The sequence below is a fragment of the Atractosteus spatula genome, chromosome 5, assembly GCF_055471065.1.
Source record: "Atractosteus spatula isolate fAtrSpa1 chromosome 5, fAtrSpa1.hap1, whole genome shotgun sequence".
Taxonomy (NCBI): Eukaryota; Metazoa; Chordata; class Actinopteri; order Semionotiformes; family Lepisosteidae; genus Atractosteus; species Atractosteus spatula.
The window spans coordinates 27,249,314-27,274,751 of NC_142710.1; the positions used below are offsets into that span (position 1 = coordinate 27,249,314).

At 41.3% G+C, this 25,438-nt stretch overlaps 2 protein-coding genes across 2 annotated transcripts in view; one reads left to right on the forward strand and one right to left on the reverse strand.

The window, feature by feature from the left end:
* Positions 1 to 25,438, reverse strand: part of cdh23 (cadherin related 23) — a 194,283-nt gene that overhangs the window by 40,384 nt on the left and 128,461 nt on the right. The window contains exons 21-35 of the mRNA XM_088916036.1: positions 21,937 to 22,126; positions 21,525 to 21,670; positions 21,020 to 21,239; positions 18,453 to 18,605; positions 17,359 to 17,472; positions 15,440 to 15,588; positions 6,336 to 6,396; positions 5,253 to 5,401; positions 4,514 to 4,649; positions 3,686 to 4,074; positions 3,334 to 3,435; positions 2,507 to 2,656; positions 2,038 to 2,166; positions 1,803 to 1,931; positions 1,253 to 1,480 (exon numbers count right to left, since the gene is read on the reverse strand). Coding sequence (XP_088772162.1) covers positions 1,253 to 1,480; positions 1,803 to 1,931; positions 2,038 to 2,166; positions 2,507 to 2,656; positions 3,334 to 3,435; positions 3,686 to 4,074; positions 4,514 to 4,649; positions 5,253 to 5,401; positions 6,336 to 6,396; positions 15,440 to 15,588; positions 17,359 to 17,472; positions 18,453 to 18,605; positions 21,020 to 21,239; positions 21,525 to 21,670; positions 21,937 to 22,126 — 2,445 coding nt within the window. The remainder of the gene's footprint in view (positions 1 to 1,252; positions 1,481 to 1,802; positions 1,932 to 2,037; positions 2,167 to 2,506; positions 2,657 to 3,333; positions 3,436 to 3,685; positions 4,075 to 4,513; positions 4,650 to 5,252; positions 5,402 to 6,335; positions 6,397 to 15,439; positions 15,589 to 17,358; positions 17,473 to 18,452; positions 18,606 to 21,019; positions 21,240 to 21,524; positions 21,671 to 21,936; positions 22,127 to 25,438) is intronic.
* Positions 481 to 15,364, forward strand: LOC148834839 (uncharacterized protein C10orf105). The gene is made up of 2 exons (XM_088916038.1): positions 481 to 501; positions 14,187 to 15,364. Exon 2 carries the CDS (start codon positions 14,192 to 14,194, stop codon positions 14,576 to 14,578), a length of 387 nt encoding a protein of 128 aa, XP_088772164.1. The 5' UTR covers positions 481 to 501; positions 14,187 to 14,191; the 3' UTR covers positions 14,579 to 15,364.

Genomic DNA, 25,438 nt, shown 5'->3' on the forward strand with positions numbered 1-25,438 from the left:
GAAAAGGAAAGGGACTTAGCTTGCGTTCAGTTAATTTATGCTGTGTCTCATTTTTACGCAATCACCTTTAGTATATATAACATTTTCTGCTTGTATTTTAGAAACTAAAGCTGGAAATTTTATCCCTTTATATATCCTGTGACTAAAGTGATTAAGATCCTTCAGTCTGTTATTACAGTAAAGAAATCAGTTACTCTTGCCTCATACAATCTACAATATGTGGTAGCCTTGAAACTAAAAAAAATTATTAAAGAATGTGATTTTAAACATTGAAGCTTTTACTATAGATTAGGCTTGAGTCAGTTGTGCACAGTCTCTGCCCACTCAATGTAATAATAATTAAATAATTTATGTAGCACACTCCATCTCAAAAGATTTTATACTGTATATGCTGCAGGAAGGAGGATCCACTTTAGCCAACATTGAAGTGCAGTACCCATCTGAGTGATGTGCAGCAGCCATTATGCATTATGACCGAACTCCCACTGCACAGCAGATCAGGTATAGTAATGAGAAATTAGTGGATGAATTGAATTAAGGGGGAATTTTATAGAGAATAAATTGTACAACCTCAAAGTTGAATTTAGCTAAAACATCTGCGGGGTTACCTCTCCTATTCCTCTAAGAGTGATAAGGAATATTTAATGACCACAAGTAGTCAGGTCCTCTTAATCTGAAAGATGGTACCTCCTACAGTATACTGTACAACACTGTTCCCAGTTTCTATACTGGGGCACAGGTTTGGAAATTCTGGTCCAAAAATGAAGGGTGTCGCTTACTGGTCCATTAACACCACATACAGCAAGAACATGATTTTCTATAGAGTTCTATCCCAGTTATAAACAATCCCAACCTTGCTTAATGTCTGAGATCTGATGAGTCAGGATAGAAGGTGGTAATCCTGCAGTCAATGTACTATGTAAACATGCAGCTTCCACTCTATATGCTGTAGATACAAATACTGAAGCATAAACAAAAAAAATAAAATATAAAAGGTATACTTCTCTACTTTACCCTATCAATGGAGCCAGTTAAGTAAGAGTGAGATATTGCCTGACAGTACAGATACAATACAGTCTGTCTTGGCTCTGGCTTGTGTGTTTTAGATTCCTTACTTCAAACTGATTTGTGCAACAGGCTGTATATCCTGTGAAAATATATACTTTGCCTCTGTTAATCCAGCAAAGACACAAGTGAAATCTGTAAGTTTAGCGATGTGATCAGGGTAGCCCCTCCTGCCCCAGTGTCTCACCGAGAGGGGAGGAGTGCCGTCGTCCTCGACGGTGACGGACAGCCGGTAGGTCTGCTGCCTCTCGCGGTCAGGGGGTGAGGGTCGGGTGACTACTTCCCCGGTGACTCTGTCCATGCGGAAGGTGAGGTCCTCATTTCCCTGGGTGATGTAGTAGAAAAGCATGCCGTTGGAGCCAATGTCACGGTCCGTGGCTTGAACCCGCATCACTGCAGTTCCTCCGCCCACGTTCTGCAGAAACACCAGCTGGAGTTTAGCACAGACGGACAGCAGAACACAGGTAGCATGACTAGGCAGCCTGCTTAACAAGTAGACAGGCAGACATATGGACAGACAAGCATGCAGTTATATAGATATACAGATTCTTAAGCAGTGAGTGGGCACTTCTCTATTAAAACCTTATAGCTGCCCAGTCAAAATCAAAATAACCCCACCTTGCTCCTCCCCTACCCTGCCTTTTACCTCCAGTCTCAAACTATCATTTTCTTCTCCGCCTCCCCTGTGTCTCAACTGAATGCCACCTCACTGCCCTCTCCCCTGTCCTCTCCCTCACCTCGCTGATGCTGACATTGTAGCCTCTTGAACTCTGGATTATTGGTGCGTTGTCATTCACATCCAAGATGTTGATGGTGAGGGGGCGGTCAGTGTGACGTGGGGGAGAGCCGTTGTCCACTGCCCGGACCTGATCAGAGACAGAGAAAAAGATCAGTCCTGTCACAGGTGCAGTAAGCAGGTGTTGATCTGTGTTCTGAGGTACTAAGAAGGTGTGGGTGGGAAGAGTGCCATACCACCAGCAAATAGCGATCGATGGTCTCTCGGTCAAGCGGTGATACCACAAAGACCTCCCCGTACGTGTTATTAGTGGTGTGGATCTCGAACACTTCTCCAACATTCCCTGCCACCAGTGTGAAATTCACCTGAAATAGGGAGGGAGGTAGGAGGAGGAGAGGTGATACATGTAGAGACAGACAGGTGGAGTGCCAGATAGAGAGGAGTAAAAGAAGGAAAGACACAAGCAGATAAAGAAGGAGAGAAAATCAACACAGTTAACCCAGGCAAAACATTATCTCAGTCAGCCTTGCTACCTTGGTTCCTCTTTCCCTCTAGGAACGTCTTTCTCTGTGTTGAGCCACTTGTCGTCCTCTCTGCCCTCCTGTCAGTCAGTCCGTCTCTCTGTCTCTCCCAGTCTTTGTCAATTATTCTCTCTGTCTGCCCCCTCTCTTGTCTGTCGGTCAAACTGTCCATCCCTGTCCTTACCAGCCCATTCTTTCCAGCGTCCCTGTCTCTCCCCAGCACCACAGCCACCCTTCTCCCACGGGGTGTGTTCTCCGGCACATCCACTGATGAATCAGATGTGATATCAAACTCGGGGCTATTGTCATTCTCATCCAGGATGGTGATTGACACCTGTTTGTAACCCAAACACCCGATGAGACAGAAATAGAGTAACAGACAGAGACATGCAGAGTTAAATAGAAGATAACTTGGATAACTCTGTTTCCCTTACCTAACCCATTGCTTCATATTGCTCTGTTCATATCTCTCGAACATGCCTGAAGAAAACTCCACAGCTGAAACATTGCATTTCTTTTATTTCTTTTTCAAAATGGAATAAACTTCGACTTGCTCCCATGCTATGAACATTCGGACCCAGCTCCCTGCTCTAACCCCACAAGACCTTATTAAACCTTACACCTTACTTGTAGAGAGAGGGAGAGAGAGATGTTACCTTCTGTAATTCCAAGCAGAAAGCAAAAAAAAAAGAAATACATGGTTTAAGATTCCTTGCAAATGAGCCCTTCATTACAAAGTTAAAATTACTACTTAAGACAGTATGATGATTTTGGGACACTGAGACACTGCTGAACCACTCTCAACTTACAGCAGATGATGAGCAATAAAATGACCAATAATACCTTGACAAATATGTGTTACTATTGAATATATTTTTATCTGATAAACATAAAGAGTGGTTTGGCCTGCTGCCACTGGACTTTGGGGGGCCATTCAGATTCTTTTTGTGTCTAAACGTAGACAGTGTTGGGAGGGAGTCAGTGGAGAGGAACCTGTGTCCTAAGTCTTACCACAGTTGAGTCCTTCTTGGGTCCTCCATCATCAGCCACAACTGTTAGTGTGTAAACATCCCCCTTTTCCCGGTCCAGCTGGCCCATCACTGTGATACGACCCTGAGAACAAAAATGACACGCAGAGTTCATACAGTGTATTGTGTAATATAGCTCTGAGAATACAGACATAACACGACAAAATACACAAAAGGTTTTCTTCCCATGTGTTACTAGACTGCTGCTTAAACTACCGTGAAAAAATGCAAAATTGTTTGCTTGTTTCATCTTTTCATGATCTATGCACTCTTACATAAAGGGCATTTGATTAGTTAAGGTTTGTTGATGTACTCCAGAGATGGTGTTGACTCACAGTGACGCTGTCTATCTTGAAGAGTGCCAGGGCGAGTGGGGAGGTGTCGGGGTCAAAGCGGTAGGTGATCTGATTGAGGTTGTCAGCGGAGCGGGCGCGGACTTGCAGCACCTCGGTTCCCGTGGCGATGTTCTCAAGCAGTGCAGCCTCATAGGTGGGCTGGGAGAAGGCCACAGCTTCGTCCAGCTCATTGAGCAGTGTGACGTAAACGCTGCAGAACCCGCGGTGGAAGGGTGGGGCCTGGTCTGTGGCTGACACATTCATTAGGTAGCTGGTCCGTGTCTCATAGTCCAGGTAGTCCACAGTGGTCACCAGGCCTGTGCTCACATCAATCTCGAACTTCCTGTCTGCCCCTGACACAATGCTATAGGCCACTGCACCCCCATCACCTTAAGGTAGAGAAGATGCAAACATGCAGATGATGTATTACTGAATATGCTCACTTACTACAAAGGTTAAGTTCTATAACGCAGACAGTCTTTCAAAGCCTTGTCTTTGACATTGGCCCTGCATTCTCCATGACTCAGTGGGCAAAGCATTGCTAGAGATGGGTGGGCTTGAGTTGGCAAGAGTATCTTCTGCTTCCTGCTCAACAGTAGCTGTTGTAAACTGCTGAGAGCCTTTGAGCTTCCAGCTGTTTCAGGAAAATGCGCATCTCACTTCCAATAGATGCTAACTCTCCTGTTTCAATTCAATATGAACATTTCTGCCGTCACTCATTAGCAGAAATGTAAAATGTTAATTACATTAGATCTACCTTCTCAAAACCTTTTATTAATCATTTTCCCCATTTTAATATAGAAGAGCAGAGTCCTCAGTACTGCGTACCCATGTCACGGTCGGTGGCACGGACCACGATCACAGAGGTGCCAATGCCTGCTGTTTCTCTCAAGCCCAGGCGGTTATACTGTTGTTGGGTGAACACGGGTGGCTCGTCATTGGCATCCTCCACATACACTATGACCTGGCAGAGAGGACCCAGTTAGCAAGGCACACAGATAATGACCGAGCCACACATACATCTGTAACATTAAGGGAACCTCCCACTGACTCTTATTCTATTTTTATTTACTATTCTGAACTCCACTGCATAAGGCGAAAGTAGATTCTAACCAAATGTTGCACTTTTGGATTTATTGGAAAGTAGGAACATCTCCTCAATGTCAGTTAGTTTCTCAGATCCTGCCCCTCATTGGTAGTAATACAGGCCTTCCCACTACCACACACACCATTCACCATTCTTGTATGTAGTAGCTAGCTTTTAATGGTCATCATATTTAAAGATAAAAAATCCTTGACCAGTACTGAATCTGGATGGAATGGCTTTTCTCCCAGATTTCAACTTACATTACATCATTCCTTTACACAAGCAAGAATAATTAATACCTACATCTCTAACTTGTAACATACATAGTTGAAAATATGTGAGTGGGAAGGCTTAAAGTCATTTTAAAAACTGCGGCATATATCAATGAAATACTGTACAATGCTGACGACCCTACTTTCCATATACAACACATCTGGCTAAACCTGTATCCCCAGCCCCTCTCAAAACTATGCACTATACCCGGACAGAGCTCCTCATGCGGCCCAGATCACTGTTGTAGGCCTCCACCTCCAGCACATGGGAGCTGCTGGTCTCTCGGTCCAGGGGGCGCTGTCCACGTGTCACAAGGCCTGTGCCCTCACTGATATTGAAGATGTTGTTGCTGTTGCCTAGGAGAGAGAAGACAGGGGTGGAATTTCAACAACATACAATGCGCTACAGGGTCAGCACATTGATACCACTCTTTCCATCAGGAGAAAACAGCCCTCTAACAAGAAAACAATAACAACACAAACTTGAAATTATTAAACAATTTCAGCAAACTCTCATGAATACAGGATTTAAAGTTTCTAAGTGACATGTGACATTCACAGCTACTTTTAGGTTTGTGCAAGGCATTTTTGTTAAACATTTTCAGAATTTGTCCTTAAGTACTAGTGTTTCATTTAAAAAACTCTACAGGTAGCATACAGTATATTAAGTATGTCAGTACCAATACTTTCAGAGCAGTTTCTGAGGTGACTGGAACAACTTTACTTGCAAATATCTCGGGCAGATTTGCAAGTAATAACTCCAATAACTCAATCACTGTGATCTCTCACTGATATCTCAGTCATAAATGAGAAACAGATGCTCCATCTGCTCCTCTCATACTAGGTCCTGTTCCCTCTCCCGTGTCTCGATATTTCCACTGCTGCATACAGATCTATTATTTTCTGCCACAACAACAGATGTACTGCATAATAGCAAATATGAATTTAGAGAGCACATCAAAGTGCATACAGAGTATAGAAATAAAGTAATTAAAACAATAACTATAAAATTTAGTCTCAGCCAATGGCCAGGACACAGTTCCTTCTTGGATAAGAGAGTCTCTTATGACTACTATTCTGCAGTTGTTACAAAGACAGTTGGATTCTCCTACTATCATAAGTCGTAAGGTTTGCATTCGTTCCTAATTTTATGGTTATTTATTTTCATAGCGCTTGTCGGTAGAATCTATTCCCCCATCTATTCCTCATCAACCCTTGATGAAGAGCAATGCAATCTGCTGGCTGCCTGCACTTGGCTGCACACGGAGATTATGAGGCAGGTGAAGCTCACCAGACAGGATTCGGTACAGCACCCTGCCGTTCTCTCCTTCGTCGGCGTCTGTGGCTTGCACCTGCAATCACAGACACACACAGTCTTGGTTTCGGCCTCTCGGTTACCTCAGACTGTGAAGGGAAATAAACAGCACGGCTCATGTTTCTTGTTCATGAAATGAACAACATAAAGTCCTCATTCGTTTTCATTAGGCCCAGCTCACACAGCTGTGCTCTGCCACTGAATTTCAAAATCCAGACAAAACCTCGTTAATTTACACAACATTCACCCTGTTTACTGGAGAGGATAGTATATCAAAAACTTTATCCCATCATGAGTCAATGAAAAATAACTGGCTTCAAGCTGCAGGGCAGTCTGTTTTTAAAATAACTCTAAACAGCTCACCCCAGTGTATCTCATAACATCAGTTAATAATACAGTACTTCTTGTTATTTTACTTTCAATTTAATCAAATTAATATTTATTTATTATTATTATTTAAATTGATATTACTCAGGCATCGCAAAACAAGTTTAATTGAAAATTACAGATCTGTCCAAACGCATCTCTCTTGTGTGTGTGATATGCCACGCCACAGATATGTTTGGCTACAATTGACACCTGACACCAGCCCCAGGAGAGAAGTACACCTGGACTCGATACTGGTGGGAAGTTATCTGTCACACTGACAGGGTCAGAATGAGCTAGCACTGAGGGACATGCCAGGTGAGGATGCCCACTACACTTGATGATGACACAACATAAAATTTGCTGCACAAGCAGTTTATTATACACCTCTGGCAGCTTGATAACGAACTAATCTCCCCTTAAAACAGCAACTGCAAATAAACATACTGTACAGAGACAGTAACTGCCGAAAGCAACTGCCTGGACATACTCAAGACAAACTTGATCGAACCAAACAATGACAGCTTTTTGTAGCGGGGGTTTCAGAACCATGGACAAAACATCTCATTTTGGATGTAGGATCTAAATATTCAGAGCTCACTAGGAAAGTCTGTTTGCAACTACATATTTACAGTATATGAATCTCGATTCTCTGCCCTTGTTAAAATAAAAAAAAACCCACTATGAAAAACTAGGTGCAAAGGAAAAAATCAGATCTTGTCTTTCTGACATTGCATATCAAAGACAAATGTAGGTTGCAAAACAAACATGCATAAGTGAGCCACTGGAATGGTTATTTTTGTATTATTGAAGTATATTTAATTATAATCTATTTGCTTAATATTTCCTGTTTCTAGATATTATTTAAATGTTAAAGTTTTGTAATTGTAAAGATTTTAATGATCAGTCATTTGTTGTACATCACATTTATGCCAACATTAAGTTTTAATATTATTTGGAATTGTGTACTAATCAAGCAGCAAAAGGTAAATGTTGATACATTTGTTGCAACTAGTAGCATTTCATTGGGGTTCGTGTACTTTAATTATGAGCAACTTGATTCATATCTGATTTATTGTAACATTAAATACTGAAAAAAATATATAGGCATACTTTGGTGTATACACTGAAACTGAAGTATACATCTTACAAAAGTTTAAAAAAAACCTTGTCCTGTGAGAAGGTCTATAAAAAGCCTTTTGAAAATCTGAATATTGCGTGCTCCATTTGTATCTATAACCAATCCTGCTTGTTCAAATTCTCTACCAAGTTAGTAAAACAAGACCCAGCATTTCTAAATCTTGGAATGGATGCAACATTATTTCTTATGTTTCTTAGTAATGATGCTGAAGTAATGCCTATTGAGTGTCAACAAGGGATATAGAGAGTTAGTGAATTGACAGTTGCTGTTAGCGGAAGTGAAATTAAACCCTTGACATATGTTCACTTTAAATAATCTTTGTTACCTGTGTTATATTTTACCCAGTGTTGTTATTTGAAGCTTATGTTAGGTTTATCACAAGGTTATATGTGATGTTTTTTTAACAGTATATGCAAACATTGCCCTGTTTAGGTCCTTAAACTATCTGATGCTGAAGAATTGATATTTGTGTTAATAATGTCAAGATTGGACAGCTCTACCACCTTACTACAGTGCCTTCTTTATACTAAACTGGTTCCAGTATGTCAAGAATGCTGGGTCTCAAGTGCTAAGTAAAACTGCTCTGGCTCCTGTCCTGCATAGCTTGTGATGGCTCCCTTTAATCTAGGGTAGATTTTAAGGTTTTCCTGCTTACATGAAGTATAAGACAAAAATAATCTAACTCCAGGTTAAGTTAGGTGTGTACAGTCCCAATAGAGATAATATGAGATGTGCTGATTTAAGTCTTCTCATTTTACCTAGGACCAGGGTTCACACAATGGTTGATAGAATGTTCTTTTGTACAGCTCCACATCTATGACACTAACTGCTCAATTCCATTAGATGCCCTGCAACTGCTGATGTAACTATATTTTATCCTAGTCTTTAAATTATAATTTTGTTTTACATGTGGTTTTATTTGGTCAATTTGTTCAATTCATTTCAGTGTTATTATTTTTCTTTTATTCTATTTTTAATTAATTTACAGTTCCTGAGCTTTTTGAAAATGACTTATAATTAAAAGGATTCTAATTATAATGACCTGTCCTCCTCTTCTAGATCACCTGACACACAGTGTTCTTGGTTTGACAGACAGCTCTCACTGTGTGCTGGCTCCTCCCCTATTCCACCCACCAACCAACGGGCTTAGGACTGCAGGGTTTCCACAGAAACACCTCAATCACTTAACAGTTCACAATGCCTGGGCCTTCTGAAAATTCCTCACAAATCAAAACATGGCTGAACCTTGACAAGCAAGCAGTGTAAGCAGCTGCAAAGTGCTTCCTTTTCTGTGTTTAAGCATTTTCATTATTGTCTTCTAGTGTTTTGCTGTGAACAAAAAGTATTATAATCCAAAAAAACATTAGCTTCAACTTTTGGGATTTATCCAAAACATATTGTTGTTACCAACACAGTAATAAGCCTGCAAAGTAACAAAAAATAACAACTAGCAAACTAGTCAATAGTGTATTTTGGCAGTAGTTTATTTCACACCATCTCGAGAAAAAAATAGCATTGAGAGATACTTTAAACACTTTAGAATTGTATGAAGACTGATGTAAAACTAGGTATAAAGATGTATAAAACTACATACAGTATGTGAACTGGAGTTTTTTAAAGGCATCTACAGTTAACGTGCAGTTCTATTTAAAAATGTGTTACTTATGCACAGTGTATGCTGTAGTAATTTAACAAATCAATATACATTGGTACATTACTATGATATTTGTTTTGCATTTCTTATTTGCTGACCTCCTGTTTTCCTATGTGACACAGGCATGTGCACACACTGCACTGGGAGACAGAGAAGCCCTGTCTGCACTCTGAGCACACTCATTAGCTTGATAAAGAGCTGCAGAGGAGAGGAGGGAGGGATGAAGGGAAAGTGTGAGGAGTGAGATTGGCAGGTAATGAATGGTCCATACAGAGTGGGCTATACCACCTTCAATACCAGAGAAGGGGGGGGAGAAAATTGAGCCTAAAAGTAAAAACAACATTATGACCGTATACACAAAGAAAAGGAAAGGAAAAGGAAAGCATAGATGAAAGTTAGATTATGTCCATGCACTTCATACAAATGTAAGCTCACTTCCACATGAATTACATTTTGTAAAGCATTTTAAAATAAGTTTCGGGGAAGGACACTAAGAAGTTTGTGTCGAGTTACTGCTTTATTTCCACCCCTGTTTCCCCAGGTCCTGAATCCTGATCTCATTCCCTCTTCTGCTCCTCCACTTTGAGCTCAGAGGAGAAGTGAAAAGGAAGGCTAGGGAGAGAAAGGGATAGAAGGTGATTGAGAGAGCAAGAGAGAGAGAGGAGGACAGAGTCAAAGCAGATACTTGTCTCCTTCAAGCGTGAGTGACAAGAGGTAACAACAAGCATGTTTTCTGTGCTATTCAGTGGAGGGGTGACTTGGGCTCTGGATGTGTGACCTTTTGGTGCCTGAGTGCTACAACTGACTGGCGGGTGAGAGGAAGAGAGAGAGGAGTCTAGTCACAAAAGAGTGAGGAGCTGGGGCTCAGAACTGCTGCTGCAGTCTGAGAGCAAGCCCACGAGGCCCAGCACACAGAGCGATGCTCCTGCACACAGCTCAGCTCCAGCTGCCCTGAGGCGCTGGAGTTGCAGCATAACCGTGGAGTGCCCTGTGTTAATCCTGCACCGTGGGACTCCAGGCATTTCACCTGTTTTATTATAAAATAGCATTTCGTAGAGATGAAAGTCAGGTGTAAAATACTAGAAACTGAAACATTTAACATGCATGCTCTGTGCTCACAATTTTCAGACATCTGTTGCTTTTGAAAATGTTTTGCATTTTGCAGTTTGAGAGTGTGTACAGCAGCATCCTGGGGAAGGCAGATTGAAATTGATCACATCGGAGTATAATTTGGTCCAGCTCAGCTTCCCTGATGCCATGGAGTATGAGCTTATGCTGATGAGGTGGCATTATCATGTATTCTTATTTTATTGTATTACCTTTGTCAGAGGTGACTTATTTCAAACTAAAGCACAGAATATAGGGAGAGAAGTACAAATAAGGAATCAGTTAATGCAATGATACAATCACCAAAACAACATAGTAACCCCCAGTAATGTTTAAAAACTAAAGCAATATGATACAAAACAGAATTATTTTTTAATAAAAAACAGAAGTAGCTAACATGCAATATATAGAGATTTTGATACAGTAATTATGTTATTTATTGGTGTTTTGTTTTTTAAAAACATATTACAAGGCTGTAGAAATCTTCGTTGGGTATGAAAACTGGAAGAAAATAAAAAGAAACAGACCTCATAGTTGACTGTTGGGATCTTAACAGTTATTTTTAAGTCTGTAAGTCTGTCTTCGAGTAGCATTGTCTAACTGATTTCCTCCCGTGATCTCAGACAGCAAGTGTGATTTTGGCTCAGGCTGGTATCAGCACTGTGTCCAGAGCCCAAAGATAACAGAAGCATGTGAGATGTATTCAGAAGCTGAAGTGTATAGCACAACTCTAATATTAGAATGAGATTATCAGCCTTAACAATGTGTACTAGACTGTTCTTTAAATTAAATAAATATTTACTGCAAGGAATGTCAAATGTGTAGCTGGGACTTTACACTGTCCTTTTCTAATAGGGTCTTTAGCTTCATCCAAAGAGGCACAGATCTGTATCCTAGATGAGATAGAAGTGCAACATACTTTATTGGCCTTTGAGTATGTGTACACCTTATGTACATGTGTGATGTGTTCATTACGTGTGTAATGAAGAGCCATCAGAATGTGTAAAAAGTGTGTGTATGTGACAGCTTCAGTGTGCACTTAGTCTTGATGTATTACTATGAACGTGTGGACAAATTCTGAAAAACTGCATATACTGTATGTATCATGCCAAACAAATTTCATACATTTGCAGGTTTAACTATAGTTGCCACTTAAGACAATGTACTGTAATTTGACCTTCTATGAATGGTTACAGAGCTGCTGGATGTGTAAATTTGCCTGCCTATAGATTTCCTCTTGAACATCACATAGCAATCCTATGGGTGGTGCAGTGGCTCTGTGACTAAGGATCTGTGCCTGTAGCTGGAAGGTTGCTGGTTCAAATCCCATGGCCGGCAGAGGAATCCTACTCTGTTGGGCCCCTGAACAAGGCCCTTAACCCCAACTGCTCCAGGGGTGCTGTGTAAATGGCTGACCCTGTGCTCTGACCCCAAGCTTCTCTCCTTGTCTGTATGCCTCATGGAGAGCAAGTTGGGGTAGGCGAAAAGACGAATTCCTAATACAAGAAATTGTATATGGCCAATAAAGTGATTTTATGTTTATGTACAATTTCTGAATTCTCCGAATGTGTTCAGCATGATTCCAGTTATACGCAAGTAGGTAGGTAATTCCATTTGAGCCACACACAGTGGCTCAATGGGTCAGAGCTTATGCTGGTATCCATGTGTGAAGAGATCAGAAAGCACATGACTTCACCCCTGGATGGAACGCTGATCCATCATAGGGTCTCCCTCCAGCAATACAGGTTCCCATTTATACAGCTGGGTGGACTGGAGCAATTGGTTTAAAGTACCTCACTCAAAGCACAGCAGCATCTGCAGCAGGGACTTGTTAGTTATGAGTCCAGACACTTTCCTAATATGCTAGCCTTCCTGTTATACTTAAACATCCATGATTATGTATATTATATATACGATATATGATGCTAATATATGTTTTATGATTTGTGATACTCAAAATAAAGCCTTTTCCACACTGTTTGCACAGACGTCTAGGCTATAGTTTGGTGCTACAATTTGAAAAAGTTTCATTAGAAATCTCTCTCCAAACAGTTTGTTGTGTGTACATAACTTTCTCTCTTCTCTTTCTCTCAGACTTTTCAAAATTATTTCTCTGTCTGAAACTTTTCATCAACCTAAGAACTCATATAAAACAACTTTAAATGGGTCACAGCCTTACTAGATTTGTTGATATCACCAAGTAAGATATATATCTGCTACAAGGAAAAAATTGCAAGAACAGGTGTTGGGGTCATATATATAGTACTGTGAAGAAGTTTAATCTCATTAGTATTTGCAAGAATTTCACAAATGCTTAGTCTTTATTACCAAGCAAAATTGATTAGGCATTTTCATAGGGCAAACATTAAAAAGAAAACAATTTTTTTGAAATAAAAAGAAATTGATGAAGAATTGGGTTTGAACTGGAAAGAAATTTTGATATAGCAATAATCTGCTTACCATTATGATTCATTATTGAAAAGATAATTTAATATACATCTTATGGCAGAAAATGATTGCAATGCACATGTCACAGATGCCTTGAAATGTTTTTTCACTGTACATATATGCACCGTATGTAGAAGAAACCAGAGGGGTCTGAAACAGCACACCTACTTGCCAGTCAGTCACATCTGGAATTAAGACATCTTAACCTGACAAACACTGATTCACAACTGGACCATGGCAACAGAACACATGTATAATACTGTAGCTACACCATAGTGATGAAAAAATCTGGTACCAGTCTGCAAATGTGCTGACTGGGCGGGAAAGGGGAAAAAGACGGGAAGCAAGGTATTGTAGTGTTGGGGATACTAATGAGCTAACCAGCCTTGTGGCAGTGGACTGTTATTTTTCTTAAAATAATTTCATGTTCCAGTGTCTCCACACCTGATACGCTATGCTTAGTTCCTGCTGAATTAGAACCTGACATTTATAAATCTTACAGACCTGGGGGGCAGAGGGGTGGGTGATGGAGGTCACTTTTAATGAACTCAATTTGTAAAACATTGAAAAACCTGCCAAGCAAAAAAACTCATTTCACTTTGAAGTTAATAACTACATAATTGCTGAAATCCCCACCTAGAATAGTGCTCACTTATTCTAACCCTGCATAGTATATTCTGCGCTCAATAACCCAGACCTAACACTGATTCAGCTCCTAAGCCAGAAATGAACATGAAATGAGCCAATGCGCTGCACGCATCTCAGTCTGTGCCTTGCTTAATGGTACAGTGCAGGACATGGGGCTGACTGCAATGCTAGGCTTCTGAATTTATGATGTGAGCATATAACAAGTGGTTTCAAATAAAGTAGCAAATGCTTATGTACTGTATTTTTTTTTTCAGACATTGAACAGCATTAACTATCTGTGCTCCAGTTGTAATAGAATTGACAACATATGAATGCTGTGATGCTATTTTGTGCCTTATGAATTTGTGACAGTTAGTGAAATTGAGCAGTATCCAAATTAAACCGCTATTGGGTATTGTCCTGCACTCATGCTGCAAGGGAAGCTGGGCTCCTGTGGTAAATCTGTATTGTGTATGTTGTGCAGGAAAGATGAGTGAGCTGGTCAATAGCTCTGCCCTCCCGCTGAATGACTCTTGGACGCTGCTCTCCAGATCCTCGCTGCCCACAGTGTCCCCTGTGCCTGTGCCTGATCCCCTGCCCATCATCCTGGCTGTGCTGTGTCTGTTTGTGCTCTTCGCCAGCTGTGCTGCCTTCCTGGCGCTGTGCAGGCCCTCGGCGCTGGAGGGAGCACGTAACGGGCACCGGGAAAGCATGCCTCACCACAGCGGTGACACCAGCGAGCCGCAGCTGCGCCTCTGGAAACGCCTGGGCTCCCTGCGCCAGTCCTTCTCCTCCTTCCGCCGCACGCAGCGCCCCCCGGCCCCCTGCAGGAGCGCCCACAATCCCCTGCCTTGCCTTGATGCCACAGAGATTTGAATGGCGGGGGGTCGCAGTGACAGGACTGCTGTGGTCAAGACTCGACAGACCGTGCAGATGGTCCAGGGTTCAAGATGCGGTTTATATCTTTATACTGTACCTTCAGCTTCTCTATTAGATCCCCTGTGCTTATTTCTGGTGAGCTACTGTTGTCAGCATTTCTACAAAACTGTCATTTTTTGCTCTCATTTGGAAAAACGTATTGCCTAAATTTGTAATTTTTAGCCATTTTTAACAAAAGTGTTTCTACAGCAATTTTCTTTGTCAGAGAAAGGTGTTTTTCTTAGGGCAAACAACTTCAGGAAAGAGTGAGATCGGCAGACAAGGCCCTTAGAAAGCCTCCTTTGTGCTGCTGGGGAGGGGGGCATAGGCAGAGAGACTGCTGGGAACGCAAGGCTGCAGATCCAGAGGGGAATGTGGTAGCCCAAAGCCAACACCCCCAACCACTGGAACCAATCTTGTTTCTTTCACACTGGCAGGGGAGACCTCACTGCTATGGCATGTCATTAGTGCACAGTTTTGAGGCTGAGGTCAATTTGTGAAATGCAAGAAGAGTATAACACTACTGCTTCTGTGTGTATGAGTGATTGTTCCTTTTTTCACGAAACTTTAAACAGCTAACACATGAGCTCGCCAGCTCTGAGGGGTTAGTTGATGGATTCTGTGTGGGCTTTGCTTAATAGAAACTCTGGCTCTTCATACTTTTTTTAAACCAAGTTTTGTTAAACTGTTTTATTTACTGCATCACTTTTTGTTTTATAATAAAAAGAACAGGTTTTCAGAAAAGGCTGTTGAATGTTTTGCCTAGGTCTGGTTGTGTGGTGTATCTGTATCTCCAGCTGTGTGCAGAGCTGAGGTTACCTGTACTATACTGGTGCCCTGGGGGATGGTCTCCAGCACACTGGTCTCATAGCTGTTCTGCAGGAAGATGGGCCGATTGTCATTGACGTCCTGCACCACGACATTCACTGTGGCCGTGCCTGTGCGCCGCCCTCCTGCCGGCCCGTTATCTGGGGGACGAGAGAAGAAGCAATCAGTGACTCCCAAACATTGGTGCTTGAAGCCACAGTCACTGAGCTCATGAACCAATCAGAATCCCCTGACAATGTAAACCATCCACTCATCCACAATCAGTTAAAGGAAACATTGCCTTTCTCTTGATTTAAAAGCCGATCGGGAACACTTAAAAAAAAAGTTGTTTGAGCAAAACTGAGCAAAGTCATCTCAAAGAGTGACATGGCTATGCCAATGTATCAATAGCACTGAGACTAGGGGCTGGAACTTCCATTAATAAATTCCTAATAACATGTAATACATTCAAAAAGCATTGATATAGTGTTAATATCATTGCAGTAATAGGTCCTTAATGAATGATTCAGAAAAAGTATAGTAACAAAAGTCACATTAGTCTTATTTATAAATAATTTATTAATGGATAATTTAACATCAACGGCTTGCTTGTTTTACATTTGTAAAGTGCCAGTTCCCACCGCTAAACTGAAGTGATACATCTAAATGTCCATTATCTTAGCACTACAGTGAAGGTCAGGATTTGAAATAAAGACACAACCACAGTAACAATGTATAGATATGCTGAAGTGCACCCAGGACCCTCTAATTGATGACAATCTCCTGTGGGCAGCCAAGAGTCTAAGACCTCCACGACTTTAAGAGCTTGAATATAAAAACATGATGCGTGCAGCCTCTGTCAGCTGAGTAACTAAACTTTTTTTTAAAGCAGAAAAACAGGAAACCTCAAGATTCTATTTTTTTCTTGAATATTTAAAACATAAACAGAAGTGCCTCCATTTTTTTCATTTTTCATTTCTGTATTTTGGATTTATGACCTAACAGTTTCATAGAGCAAAATGTATTTTTTCTTGGGGAAGAGGGGGCATTTTTCCAAAACAAAAAGTAAAATGGCATTATCATTTTTCTATGTAGCTGAATGTTTTACACACTTACATCATGACATTCAGAATATGAGAATTAATAAATGTGTGTGGTTAACAGACCTGAAAACATATACTGTATATAGGAACTGGGAAATCCAACTCTTCAGTATAGAAACCACAGAAACAGAACAGCAGTAAACAGCTATAAATTCCCGACATTAAAACAAGGAGTCTGGCCATAGATATTTTTTACAATTTTACATAATTTTTCCCATACAATATCTGTTCAGGATGAAGTATTTCTCTCGGGTTTGAAGAGAGATAAAAATGTATTTTTAATAATTGTTCATTATAGGAATGTTTCTGTCACAATTTTTCATGCAAAATCTAGGATGCTTCCTCCAGTCTAAACAAGTCCTGATTCTGCATGAAAAGTCACTTAAAGATTCTTTCAGTGCCTTAATCCATGGTTCCAGGGAGAAATTACAAGTGGAAACCGAAACAGTAGGCAAAGCTTCTAAAATCACTGAGGTCTTTCATAACCTGATCGGATTGCAAAACCTTGCTAATGAAAGTGTATATATATATATTTTTAAATCCATGGTACCTTTTTTTCATGCTTTGAAAGTATGAGGCTTTCCTTTTTTCCCTTTTAAATTATTGATCCACTCAGAACTTGAAACTTTCATCTACTTTGTCAGAGCTCCATGATTTGGGATCTTGAATCCAAATTTTTGAATATCATTTGGAAAATAAATCTCTGTTCCATAAACTGTGATCTCAGTATTTGTATTTTATTCATACAATGGCGTGATGCAGACAGTCAAGCAGAAGGCTAATGTGTTTACTACTGTATCTGCTGTGAGAAGAGGATCAGTGGCTCACCAATGGCCTCTATAATGAGAGAGTAGAACGCCTGAGTCTCTCTGTCCAAGCTGACCACAGTCCGCACCACACCGTCCCTGAAGCCCACGCTGAATTTGCCATCCTGATTGCCCCCTGTGGGTAAACACAGCCTACATTATCTTCTGCACACTATTCCAGACAACACATCTGCATGATTACCAGTGTTACAAATGAAACAAGTAATCAGCACTGGAGAAGCTAGACTGTACACCTAAAACAAGTCAGTGGAGTCGGTGAGGCTGTTTAGTCTGTGGAGGTGGTGTGGCAGTATGAACTGTGGAGTCAGTGTCAGTGAGGCAGTATGGGCAGTGGACTCAGTGAAGCAGTACAGTCTGCTCTTGGAGGTGGTGTGATAGAATGAACTGTGGAGTCAGTGAGGCAGTACGGGCAGTGAAGTCAGTGAAGCAGTACAGTCTGCTCTTGGAGGTGGTGTGACAGTATGAAGTGTGGAGTCAGTGAGGCAGTATGGGCAGTGGAGACAGTGAGGCAGTACAGTCTGCTCTTGGAGGTGGTGTGATAGAATGAACTGTGGAGTCAGTGAGGCAGTACGGGCAGTTGAGTCAGTGAAGCAGTTCAGTCTGCTCTTGGAGGTGGTGTGATAGAATGAACTGTGGAGTCAGTGAAGCAGTACAGTCTGCTCTTGGAGGTGGTGTGACAGTATGAAGTGTGGAGTCAGTGAGGCAGTACAGTCTGCTCTTGGAGGTGGTGTGATAGTATGAACTGTGGAGTCAGTGAGGCAGTACGGGCAGTGGAGTCAGTGAGGCAGTACAGTCTCCTCTTGGAGGTGGTGTGATAGTATGAACTGTGGAGTCAGTGAGGCAGTACGGACAGTGGAGTCAGTGAGGCAGTACAGTCTGCTCTTGGAGGTGGTGTGACAGTATGAACTGTGGTGTCAGTACGCCAGTACAGGTAGTGAGGCAGTATGGGTTGTGGAGTTTATGTGGCAGTATAGAGTTGAGTCAGTGAGGCAATATGGACAGTGTGACGATTGCACAGGAGTCCTTTTCCATGCAGTGTCTGTGCTGGCAGTCAGTTAGTACAGATGTTCCATGCTGGGCAATCAGTATCCAGACCTGTAATGAAGTAGCTGAGCTCAGCATTCAGTCCAGTGTCATTATCTGTACAGCTCAACCTGGTGACCATGTAATCCCGCGCCACATTCTCCAGCAGGGTGATATTGTACACAGATGGGAAGAAGGTGGGAGTCTCATCGTTCATGTCCAGCACTGAAAACATGGGGAACCAAATGAGAAAGAGAGCACAAGACCAACACGCAGGAGATCTACTGTGTTAATAGAATCAAATGAAGAGCATTTGTTCAGAGTCACCACTGTTTCAAGGACTGGCCAAATTAAATTCCTCTCAGTGACCCTGGGATGAACGCAAAGGGTTATGCATGTATTGTGTCAATCATTTGACACAATGCACACATAACCCAAAGGAATTTCTTCAAGCCATATTTCAATCAAATAACAATCATATTTCTGAGTTTAAGCTGCTTTACAGTATTGAACCACTAGATGGTGGCAGAAGACAGAAATGCTTCAGCTCAGCCTTTTACACAGAAATATACACTGCAATTGCTGCTTTATCATACCACGTTCTAAGGGATGTATTACATGACAGCATTAGCATTAGAGTTTTTCAAACAACTAACAAGTACTGCTTCAGGAAATTTAGGCAGAAAAGTCAGAATCAGCATAAATGACCTCATACTTTGGCTGTAACTAGAGCTGATATACTTTTGTACTGAAGGCAGACACTTTATTTGTACTAATGACAGAAGTCCCCTAAGGGGCCTGCAGACTGGGGTCATGCTTATAAAACACAATTCAGCTTCATAAGAAGAAAATGACACAGTTAAAATTATAAGAGTTACTCTGGTCTTTCAGGATTTTTGGTTAAAAAAAACTGTCCATTGGGTTTCAATGTTTCTGTGTGATGTTGGAACATTAGGGCTTAATAGCTCTTATTCAGATGTGTGTGGCAGAGATGAAAAAGAATGAAAATGTCTTACAGTTGTCTATGGTGGCAACAGAAGTGCAAAACACAAAAACAAAAATGAGTGTACAAACAAAAAAAAATGACAAAACACAAGCAAAATATACTGAACAAAACATCTACACAATACAAAAATAAGTACACAAACAAAAAAGAGTGCACAAATAAAAATGGAAATAGGTTCTCACAATGGACATACCATCTGCTGCAACATTAGAGTGGAGGCTACAGACCAATGTGAGGTAAAGCATAATATATCTGAGCCATATTAAAGGATAATATAAATATTTATAAGTACATAATTTCAAAAGTAGTAAGAAAGTCCTTTTTAAAATTTCTAAATTAAAATACTAAAGGTTCTAGATTGTGAAACTCACATAAGAAGCCATATATACAGGTATGAGCTTGTCATACTGGAAAGGCTGGGGCACTTGATAGCATATTGGTTTGACCTCAGTCTGAGCAAAACAAATGGTTTTTACCAAGCTGCCCTCCACAAAACGGACAGAACATTCTACCGTCGTGGTGTTTTTTTAAGGTTTTCTAAAATTCACAAAAACTTCTCATGCACTTCACACAGCACTGCCCTCTCACCTTACAACAGATGCCACATCCATTGTGAGAACCTTTGTATAGTGAGAACTGTTGTGTATTTTTTTTTTGCATTCTTTTTTTCTTCGTGCACTTATTGTTTTATACGTTTTGCACTGCAGGACAGCTGTAGATTGCAGTTTAATGGCCTCTTCCATCTTAGGTGTGCCATGTGTATAGGTATATCCAGCCAGCAGGCGTCTCTAGGTGAAAGATTTCTCCACGAAATTTGCTGCACTTTTATCTTGGTTTTGCTATATATTTGAAACTACTTTATATGTTCTTGTGTCAATTTTATGTGATTGTTCACTACTTTTACTGCATGTTGCTACATTGGATTAAAATCACAGAATTGCTTTACCTGATGATTACTTATTAAGTGAAGTATCACAACCTTCATGAGTGTTTAGTGTCACAAAACCTGGCACTAGAGGTAAAACCATTGTAAGTAAAGCAAAATCAAAGTAAAATAGGGAGGAAACATACAGGAAAAAAACAAGTTTTATAGATTAAACTTTAATACAGAGACCCATGTGGAGCACATAGGGAAAAGGGCATCCTTGTAAAAATTCCCAAGAGAGATTACCACATTCATACTTGTTATTGTCACGCCCTGTACACCTAGAGGGCGCTGCTCTTCTGTCCTGTTCCTAGTTCCCTATGATTATTCATGTCTTTCCAGTGTGTCTTGTTGTGTTGCCTATTTACTTCCTGTGTCTGCTCTGCTCCTGGCTCAGCTTTGAGGGTATGGATGTCCTGAGACCCGCCTATTACCAGGTCGCCCCATGTCTGTGGCCTGAGGGCATAGGTTTCTATACCGACATCATTTGACCCCCTGAGCCTGGGCTAACCTCCGTGTTGCCCCATTTGCCGCTACGCATAGGGTCTGCTCTCCTTGTCATTCCATGGCTTGCCCTTCTGACATCCGTGACAGTTATATCACTCTCCTGATATCACAGAATTGGAAAGAAATGCTTGAAACACTTCAGTGTGTCGTTTTGTCCTTACACGTTGTCTTTGTGCAGTGATCACACCCCACCCTGCGTACCTGTGATGGTTAGAGTGCTGGTGGAGCTGCGGGGGAACTGGCCTGCATCCGACACCACCACACGCAGAAAGTACTGGGCTATGCGCTCGCGGTCCAGTGTTGCCGTAGAGACTACCACGCCTGATGAACTGTTGATGACAAAGTCCAGGCGCGGCATCCCCACCTGCATGGAGAGGCTGACTTGACCGTTGTCACCCTCGTCGGGGTCTACCACCGACACCTGGATTGAGGGAGTAGGGAGCAGTGAGAAGGGAATGGAGGGAACAGAGAGGAAGGAGTGGAAGATGACAAGGGAAAGGGTTGTAGGAAGAGAGAGAGAAGGGGAGAGAAAGAGGCGGAGGAGAGGAAGGGGAGAGAGTGAAAATGGGGAAGAGAAGGGAGAGGGTGTGGGATGGCATACTGTAGGTTAAAGGAGAACAGAGGTCAGAGGGTAGAGCTGCATAGCTCTCACACCTTTATTACAAGAGGCACATACAATCAGGCTCACTGACGCTTCATTTCTCACCTTAAACACAGATGAGCCGATAGGAAGCCCCTCTGGCACCTCAGCATTGAATGGCAGGTTCAGGAAGGTGGGGTCATTGTCGTTGAGGTCCAGCAAGTTGACCAGCACTGTGGTGCTGGCTGAGGAGCGTAAAGGTGGGGTCCCACCTGTGAGTGGCAGCATAACATGGCTAAACCACTGCCTGCATCACCCTGAGACTGATCTACTTGTTCAGACTGTCTATCAGACTTTATGAGAAGTCACTTGCTAGTTGGGTCATGACTGGTCCCAAGGTATATATAAAAAAATAGAACTTGTGGTATCCTGCAGATAAGTTAAATTTGCAGTTTGCACACACAATTGTCATTGGAACACAGAAATGGATGCACAGTTACTGCTGCTGATGACATGCTGTACATGCAAATGGACTCACGGTCAGTGGCAGAGACAATGATGGTCCTCATGAGCTGCGTGTCTCCAGGCCGTGTGCTCTCACGGTCCAGCACAGCACCGCTGGTCCGGATCTTCCCTGTTGTGGTGTTGATGGTGTAGAACCTGTTGGGGGGGCTGATGCTGTACACAACACTTCCATTCTCCGACCTGTCAGGGTCTACTGCCAGCACCTGGGCATGGGGTGAGTGTGAATGTAGGCAGGTAAGAGGAGAAAGAGTGAGAGAAGAGAAGAAGGAAGAGAAAGATGGTAAAAGGGGAAGTGGGATGATAGAGAGATGCAGGGATGCAAGGAAGATGCATAAGGGATAGAGAGGTGAAGACAAAGATTGGGAGGGACAGTTCAAGAGAGACAAATGTAGGGAGGGTAAGAGAGAAAGAGAAGGAGGAAAATAATTTGGATCTAATTTGGAAGCATGACAAAACTAAAAACTAAAAAGTTCCAGCCCCACTAAAACTGCACTCTGCTGGTGAGTCCATCTCATTACAGTTGAATTTCCTGCAGCTGGCCAGTGACTGTGCCAAGATAAGGAGAAATCTCAAAACCAACAGACACAAGTGGTTAGAACTGGCCAGAGGATGGAAGCAGAAAGCTAGAGATGGGCGTGTGGGCAGGGAAGCCTGAAAAAAACAGAATAACTTACTGGATAAAAAGTGCTGTGAAGATAAAGTAACCATATTCAGAAGCTGTTAATAAAATTGTATGTATTCAACTGGGGATCAAACATGGGAGGCTGCAGCCAATATAAAGTGCCAGGACCCTGGGACCCCAGGAATCACTTTTTTTTCAAATTTACCTGCCTACTGGAATTAAAGGGGAACTGTGGTTCCAATTTCTCAGAACAGGGATTACATTTTTCCTGGGGAAAAAATAAATAAATTAACGGTATTGCAAAATTTGACAAATTTTGAATTAAGTGCAAAATCTTGAACTTTGTGTATGGTTGCCATGTTGTCGTAGGCAGGCGAGAAACCACTGGTCTCACCATGGGCAAGAGAGAGAGTTCACACAAATTGTGACGTGAAAGCAGCCCTTCCTGCTCACTAGTCACTGTAAACAAATGAAAAACATGATCTTATTCTAAAAAAAAAAAATCAATAAAGAAGCAAAATTTGCTTGGTCTAAAGCATGTTTACAATATAATAAGGCCACTTTTGAGTCAACGGAAGTTTTGTCGTCTCTTTCTGAATCTCAGACAATTCCAGCAATATGATCCTCTGCATACATTGAAAATTTGTCTCTTTTGTGAAGAGACACTTTGGAGGTTGTACACGTTATCGTTAACTTTGTAGTTTCAATGTGATTTGAAATGCCCTCATAACTGCTGATTCATTATAACCCAGAAATGTAAACATGGTCTTGCAGTTCCCCTTTAACTCTAAACCTTAAAAACAGATGAAGGTCTTAAGCAGAGTGCCGAATGAGATCCTCAGAAAAGTACACAACCTCATCTGTTCAAGTCCTAGAGTGGTGTGGAACTGTACTGCTATGAGACCAAAGGCAAACAATTAATTTTCTTTTGAGGCTATTGTCTTGCAAAAAAGCTCTGCTATCACATTCAGTTTATAGCATTGCTGAGCGATCAGAGATTTGTGCAGAGTAGACTTTAGAATGCAGGTATGCTTTCATTTACTGTATTTCAAATTTAAAAGATACCAATGTTCCTGTAGTGGCTTTATGAAATTTGTCAACATATTTTTTTCCAAGAACATTGACACATTAGTGTCACTTTGGTAGAAGTGTGCTCTTGAATTACATGATTATAACATGTTACATATTATGACCTATTACCGTATTTTAGGCTAATTTTCAATTTTCCCAATAACATTTATTGCAAGTATCATTTTGTTAATGATGCAGTAGCTGACAGAAAACCGGTTTGTCTTCTGTCTTCTGGTTTTTAAAGGAAAGTACTGGCCTATGTAAAAAGGCCTGCTGCAGGGAGAGGGCAGCTCTTCACCACCTCATAGCACGTTCTCAGAGAAAATTTGTTCTCAGATTTTTATGGAAACAATTCAGGCAAATAGCCCAAAGGGAGCACTTCACATTTATTTGTTCAGTCACAAATGTAAATTTTAAGCAAAAAAAGTTAAAAACTCAGTTCCAAGAGTTGATTAATTATTAATTGGATTCAAATTAATGTCTGTACCCCGAGCTGTTTTAATTGCTCATTAGTAGAACAACGTGAATCAAAGTTCTTTGGGTGCTTAATTACTAACAGTCAAGGCTGTATTGGACTACTCAGACCCATGAGAGAGAAGAAGCTAGGGTCTGAATACGGGAGCAAATACAAACACACAGCAATGAGGCAGGCTGGAGATGGGGTCAGTTCAGGGCACAGAGTCACCACTGAGAACTGCTGACTGCCAGGAAAGACAGAGACAAAAATACAGTGAGAAAGATGCGCTTCCAGTGCAGAGAAGCTAGGAGCAATTCTAAAGGGAGTCTCGCAGGGAGAGATTTGTTCCCAATTGTCACTCTAATGGTTTTAGATAAACAGGCTTTCAAAAAATGGATCAGTATTAGTTCCATTTAATTGTAGTTTTGAGGAAGATCAAATAAATCAACAGAAAGTGGAGTTTTTAGTCATGTGGAGTTTTGCTCAGGTTGCAGAATGTTTTACTGTTTGTGTGATCAATGATACCTGAGAATGTATCATACATTCACCCTGCTTGCAGGAATATTATGCCAGAGAGAAAGGCAGGTGAGAGCTGAGAGTGTTAGCCTAGACAGTCAGATTTTCAGCAGTAAACTGTGCTGCTATCCTGGACACTCTCCACACTGCTGCTACACACGTTTTTCATACCGGTATTTAAACATGTATTTAGCTTGCAGCTACATTTTAATCCCTAATTGGAGTTAATTATGTTTAGTGCTTAGTAATAAATGAATGAATAATCAAGAATTAATTAGTGGGGCTGTGTATCAGTAATGCAGGGAAGGTTATCTCTTTGGTCAGTCTACTGGAGGGATCTGTCAGTCTACTGGAGGGATCAGAAGATCCCTTTTCATGGAGTGATAGTCATAGAGTCTGACTCAGGGTTCAGCTATTTTAGGTCACGTTAACATGATTTTCAAAGCTTTTGGAAAAAGCAAAAGCAAAGGCAAAGTAACTTCTGTACAAAATGTGCTCTCACTTTTTCAATTAACTCCACCTGGCTTTCCCCTTATGCTTATTTGAAAAGTGGACCTATTTTCCATAGCAATATTATCTCATGCTACAGCCAAACTTTTAAAGTATTATAATTTCTCAAGTGAGCTATATAATTATGGGAAAAGGAGAGCAACCTTTCATGACTGTCTCTGAAGTGCTAGAGCAAAGCCTTCCCTTGTGAAAATTTTAGACAGTAGATTCTTACATTTGATGTTTTACTGTGGTTGACTTTAAACATTGACCATAGCTTCCCAGTAGGCTTCAAACTTTACAAAAAGATTGCACTGGGCTCCATTTTATTCACCATCGTCTGCCACAGCACACAACTTA